The sequence below is a fragment of the Octopus bimaculoides genome, chromosome 8 (genome assembly GCF_046866305.1).
Source record: "Octopus bimaculoides isolate indiv1 chromosome 8, ASM4686630v1, whole genome shotgun sequence".
NCBI lineage: Eukaryota > Metazoa > Mollusca > Cephalopoda > Octopoda > Octopodidae > Octopus > Octopus bimaculoides.
The window spans coordinates 2,831,911-2,838,421 of record NC_142935.1 but is presented as its reverse complement, the minus strand read 5'-3'; the positions used below and the strand labels follow the sequence as shown (position 1 = coordinate 2,838,421).

Sequence of the window (6,511 nt, the reverse complement as noted above, 5' to 3'; positions counted from 1 at the left end):
GAAAACACCTAAAGCTCCACGAGGTTCCAGCAGGGGGTGGTGGCGAACCCTGCTGTGCTCTTTCACCGCAACTTTCTCTCACTCTTTCTTCCTGTTTCTGCTGTACCTGTATTTCTAAGGGGCCAGCCTTGTCACACTCTGTGTCATGCTGAATCTCCCCCTGTGTCTGTGGAGTGCTCAGCCACTTGCACGTTAATTTCACAAGCAGGCTGTTCCGTTGATCGGATCAACTGGAACCCTCGTCGTCGTAACCGACGGAGTGCCACGATTTACTTATTTACTTATTTCAAATACAAATGTATTTAATATTGGTTTATTCCATATTCTACTGTGGTGATAGAGCCAGTAGCTTGTTCTTGTTCTGATTAAGGATAAATATAAAACGGGGAAAGGACTCATCCTTAGGGCCAACTCTGATAGTCGTCATATACATGGTATTAAGACATTCAGTTAAAGTTATCAGCCAGCTTCAATCATAGCCTCAAACTCAGTCACAATTCTTTTTCATAAAACGCAAGTAAAAAGAAGAAAAACATAAATGTGAAGTTCACTAGATTGGCCTTAGTGTATTACTGGTATTTATTTTATCGACTCCAGAGGAATCTGAAACTGGAACAAAAAATAAACTAATTATATTTTAAGTATTCTGGCCATCTACATTTCCAATGCCATCACACGGCAAGGTGTGATTTTCAACACTTTCAAACGGCGATGCAGTTTCGAGTTCCAGTTAAGCTATTTTCTTTTGTTTACATAACTATTTGTGTGTAAAAAGGCATGACGGTCACAACTTCCTATTTTACTTGGATCAATTCGTGCAGCTTGACATTAAAGTAGTGATAATGCCTGAGAAAAAAAATGTGTGTCTATATCTAGGACGACATTGTGAGATTTAGGGGGAAATTTGGCTCTTGTTTCTAGCAAATATTTCTGGAACGGCACAATTGGAGACTGCAGTAAAGTTGTTTATCTTCAGAAACAGACAAATGATCCGGTTTCATTAATTAAATGACATAGAATAATTTAAATTAAGATCTCTTATACGCTTGTATTGGTTTCTGACAAACAGAATCGAAAGATTTGGTTGGATGGGGATAAAGTCAATTGGATATCAACTGTGATACTCAACACTTTAATATTGGCTTCAAATTCTGGTACAACACCAGCAGATTCGGGGGGACAGGGGTAACTCGATTACATCGACCTCCAGTTTTCAACAGGTATGTATTTTATTGACCCTGAAAGGCCAAGTCGACCTCCGCTGAGTTTGGATTCAGAACGTACAGACAGACGAAATGCTGGTATGCTAACGATTCTGCCAGCTCGCCGCTGTACTCAACATTTTAATGTTCTTTTCTACTCTAGGCACAAGGCCCGAAATTTTGGGGGAGGGGGCCAGTCGATTAGATCGACCCCAGTACGCAACTGGTACTTAATTGATCGACCCCGACAGGATGAAAGGCAAAGTCGACCTCGGTGGAATTTGAACGCAGAACGTCAAGACAAACAAAAGCATTTCGCCCGGCGTCCTAACGTTTCTGCCCGCTCGCCGCCTTATTCAGCATTTTAATATTAAAAGAACATTCCAGGCAATGGGCTGGCAGGGTCGTTACTGCACCGGACAAAGGTCTTAGTGGCATTTCGTCTGTCTTGACATTCTGAATCCAAATTCAGCCGAGGTCGACTTTGCTTTTCATCCGTTTCGGGGTTGATAAAACAAATACCAGCTGAGCACTGGAGTCGATGTAACCGACTTACCCACTGCTGGCCTTGTGCCAAAATTTGAAATCAATGTTAAAAGAAAGTTGTAGTGAAGATTGTTTGCCGACATAACATTGCAGTCCTGGTTTAGGACGAATGTTGCTGTAATTTAGATCGTGTCGTTTAGCCAGCTGGAGACGATGTCTCCTGGGGCTAAATTACAGCAGCATTCGTCCAAAACCAGGACTGTCATGTTATGTTGGCAAACAATCTCTACCAGCTTAGTAATGATAGAATTATTTTACTAAATTCTTCATTATCTAAAAAATTAATTGAAACAACGGCAAGAATATTTCAACAGAAATATAGTAACAAAAGGGTTGACACTAACGATTCTTGTGGCTCAATGTTATTCTAAGTATGCTGTGGTCGCGTGAGGCCTCGGTTCAATGCTCTGTTAGAGGGCCTATAATACTATTAAAACGACTCCGGGTTGTTGTCGTTGTTGTGTTGCCCCAGTCAGCCTTGATCAAATAAACTTATGGCATGGAAGTAGTCGGTCGAATGATAAGGTGCAACCTACAGTTTAACAGATCTGACCATATTTTCCATTTGCCTGAAGCCTAGACTATTACATTACGACAGGCAATAATTAGATGTACATATTGCAGTGTAACAACCTAGGATTGCTATTTGGTATGTTCCTGTCTGGCGGTAAAACTGATAAGATTAAGTTTCTGTTCTGTCGACCATAACCGGGGTCGGTGCTCAGTGATGATAATGAACTTACGATGTTTCTTTTTTTGTATTTGTGGGAATTCTGAACGGATTAGATTTGCATTTAGCTCTATGCAATCGTTTGTCACTTATTGTAGAATCTAAGTCTAAAGAGAATATTCCAGAACAAACGGGATGATCAGCTCTAAGAGGTCGGGCGAAAAACAAGTCGATATATCGAAGGGAGATAATCTCATTAGCAATAACGAAATTTTAAGTAAGAGACATAACTCTTCCGAAGACAATTTCTTTAATGCAAGAGTAATTGCCCTTGGATAGCTATTTTGTCGATTTGAATGACGGATTTCTAAGTTTTATTAAAATGAGTTGTCGATAACAGCAGAAACTATGACACCGCCAAATCTCTCTCCACCTCCCTCTCTCCCCTTCTCTCATATAATATCAAAAGTTATTCATTACTGATGCTTGAAAATTTTTTTTTAATTAGATTGATATTAGAATTTCTTATTATTAATCAGTCAATGCCGGGTTGATAAGGAGTAAACAAAGATCATGGAATTCAATCTCTTCGTTATTTAGTTACGTCCCTCTGTGTTCTTTTCAAAACCGTCAAGGGTTGACATTCTATGTTTCCTCTGTCCGTCAGAATCGATAATATATTTCTAAATAGAGAACCCTATCACACTTCTCCCGAAACCTGTGGCCTGCTATGTAGATTAGACATTTCTATTAGAGTATAGACATGCTCAGGAAAGGTTATTGCGATGGCTTTAGGCATCGCCAATGGAAGAGATTGCAAAAACTCAGAGTAATCTCCTGCATTTTGTGTGTGGAGCAGAGTATCTCTGATACTCTTATTTTGCTTTATTACTTATGAAATCGACAAACAGCCTGAGCTGAACAGGCGGACAGACAGACAGACGAGTGTGTGTGGATCTCCGTTATTTAACGCTGTGAACTCAATTACTTGATCAACTGATTCATCTGTCCCTAAGAGGTTGAGTATTCCACAAAAATGCGTACCCTTAAAATACTTCTCGGGCAGAATCAACGTGACAGAGAGTAACAAGATTTTACTCATCTTTGACTTACAAGTACAAACCAGCCGATGGGCTTCTTTACAGTTTCCATTCACTCAGTTTCACTTACAAGGTATTTAGTCGACTCGAAGTTATAGAAAATGACATTCACCCAAGATATCAGATAATTGGGTCGAATCCAGGACCTCGTGATGTGAAGCGAAGTTTTTGATTATTTGCCCATACCGTTTCTACAGTGTGTGTGTGTGTGTGTGTGTGTGTGTGTGTGAGAGGCAGCAAGCTGACCAAATCATTAGTGCAGCATTTTTCCCAATTTTAGGTTTTGAGTTCAAATCATGTCATGGTCGACTGCCTTTCATCCCTTCAAAATCAATGAAATAAGCAGCAGTTGATTACTGACTCACCCCCGCCCTCGAAATTGCTGGTCTTGTGCCAAAATTTTAAGCCAATGTGTGTGTGTGTGTGTGTGTGTGTGGAGCCAAGGTAGTAGTCACAGAAAACGACTGATTTATAACAACAAACGTCCACATAACTGCCATCAATGCTTGATATATTTCCAGAAGAATTCTTAAGTTGAAAGCATCGTCAAAATGAATAATCGTTTCTAGTCACAGACACAGGCCTGAAATTTGGGGGAAAAAGGGTGGATGATTATATCGACCCCAGTACGTGACTGGTACCGATTTTATTAACCCCCGATAGGACAAAAGGTAAAGTCAACCTCAGCTGCTAAGTATTGTCTTGGGCATTGGCAACGATTCTGTCAGTTCAACATTTTAATAGTAACAAGAGCACTCAGAGAGCGCAAACCTCTGCCACGCCAACACCAACGTCCTCTCAACGATTATCCAGTGAGGATTTTTGAAATGAGAATATCTGAAATAAACTTGACTGCTCTCTCAGACGAGAATACTAAAAATGAACACGACCGCTCTCAAAAATTAAGTTTAAAAAAAAAACAGGAAATATAATCCAGTATCCTTGTCCGATACTAGATAGATCCCAAAATCTAATCATTTTGTGCCAGTCGTGATGCCAAACGTCCCTGAAAGTTTCATGTGAATCCATCCAGCGGTTCTTGAGATATCTTGTCCATGGACAAAGAAACAATGAAACACGACTGAAAACAATACCAACGCCTTTGTGAAGGCGGAGGTAATAATAATCCCTTCTACTAAAGGCACAAAGTCCGAAATTTCGTGGGGAGGGGCCTAGTCGATTACATCGACCCCAGTGTTTCACTGGTATTTAATTTATCGGTTCCAAAAGGATGAAAAGCAAAGTTGACCTCGGCGGAATTGGAGTATAAAAGATGGGCTACAGCAAATATTCTGCTCAATACCACAGATTTGCTTGTCAGTTGTTTGACCTTAACCAGTTGAGCATGTCCTTTAGAGGAGGAGGAAGAGGATAATAATGCTGATGATGATATGACAATGATGACGATGTATCTAATTAAAGATTTGTCTCATCCACTTAGAATAATCCAGTTGAAATCACAAGTGACCATTTGTATGGTGTTTCCTGCAAAAATTAACTTCCAACATTTCTATACAAAACATCAAATTATCAAACCAAAACATTAATTAGAAAAAAACATTAAAAAAACGATCTCTTTATTTGTTAAACTTCTGTAACATCTAAATCTTGATCTAGAAGTGTTATAAAATGACTAATGTGTTCGCCAGGATACAAGACATTTCGGCTCAGCAGATGCGGTGGGTTGTTCGTTTGGCCATTTGTCTGACCTCTGTCTTTGTTTGTTTTGGCATTGGCTCTGTTTTTGCTTTTAGACTTTGATTTTGTCTTGGAGATAGGTCTATGTGAAGAATTGTCCTGTATAGACCAACCATAGCAGAAGTAACCGACAGTCAAACCACAGACGACTGTCACAAATATCCATGTGTTAAAAGTCATAACAACAAGCATGAGTATGTAGCCATTTGCTACTTTGATCATGTGAAGTAAAGTCTGTAATATTCGACGCTTCGTGAAAATTCTGCTTCGACCACCTTCCCTGCAATAAAGAAACAAAATAATAATCAAGACATTTATCAATGCTCCATATATTATTTTTTATGAAAATCATACAAATAACAAATTGTTTGATTAATGGTTCAATCAATCAATTAATCAGCCAGGTGCATCTGTGTCCCTCCCTTGCCAATCATGACCTCATCAAAGACATGACCTCTCTATTCCAGGTCTGTTTGTCTCCTCAGATAGAAAAACAAGGCCCGAAGTAGAAACGGTTTCTCATTCGTAAGCTCCTTATTAGCAATGGAAGGATTCTGACAAATAAAAGAATGGTTTCTGGTTTAGGCACAGAGCCAGCAATTTTGAAGTGGGTGGGGGTCACCACAATCATCTGGCTGGACTTGCTCAGATATTTTTAATCCACACATGCCCATCCATCTCAGTCCTGTATTAGCTGAGAGAGGTGTTCAGGGAGGCATCCAGTATCTCTGGCAAACTGATCTATATACTTTGTGTTTGGTCAGCCTACTCAAGTACAGCCATGCTTTGGCATCCGTGGCAGCAGGTCACTTGCCAACCCTTGTTTAGCTCACCAGTAATGTCTTGCAAATTGCAAACACCTTTCCTTTGCAACAGTAGAAACAGGCAGGAGATGTCTGTACAGCTGTTTCTCAATGAGTTGTGTTCTCCAAGATATGTTTGTATGGTGAGGGAGGAAACAATAGTCAGTACAATCAACCCTAGAAGCAAATGAAAACAAGGGAAGCAAAAATTGAGAGAAAAAAAACAACTTACGTCAATTGTTTATGAATATCTTCAGCTTCTGTGTATATGAGCAAGAATTTGATTCCTTGATGGAGCAAAGCTAACACTCCAATGATTATGCATGAGAATGTCAAAGCTGAAACAGAGAAACAACAGCAAATATAAATGTCTTGTTAAACACTTCTCTGCTCTGGCTAGCGAAAAACAGTTTTATTAGCTCCTATTCATGTTTGTGGTGTGGGTATATGTATGGTGCGCGTATGTATGTCTGTATATGTTTATATGTATTG

At 39.6% G+C, this 6,511-nt stretch overlaps 1 protein-coding gene across 3 annotated transcripts in view; it reads right to left on the bottom strand.

Moving 5' to 3' along the window:
- Positions 1-5,065: 5,065 nt before the first annotated feature.
- LOC106872605 (high affinity copper uptake protein 1) overlaps positions 5,066-6,511 on the bottom strand; it is a 121,218-nt gene continuing 119,772 nt past the window's right edge. For all 3 annotated transcript variants that reach the window (XM_014919654.3, XM_014919645.3, XM_089356024.1), the window contains exons 4-5: positions 6,252-6,357; positions 5,066-5,496 (exon numbers count right to left, since the gene is read on the bottom strand). In XM_014919654.3, coding sequence (XP_014775140.1) covers positions 5,103-5,496; positions 6,252-6,357 — 500 coding nt within the window. In that variant the 3' untranslated portion in view covers positions 5,066-5,102. The remainder of the gene's footprint in view (positions 5,497-6,251; positions 6,358-6,511) is intronic.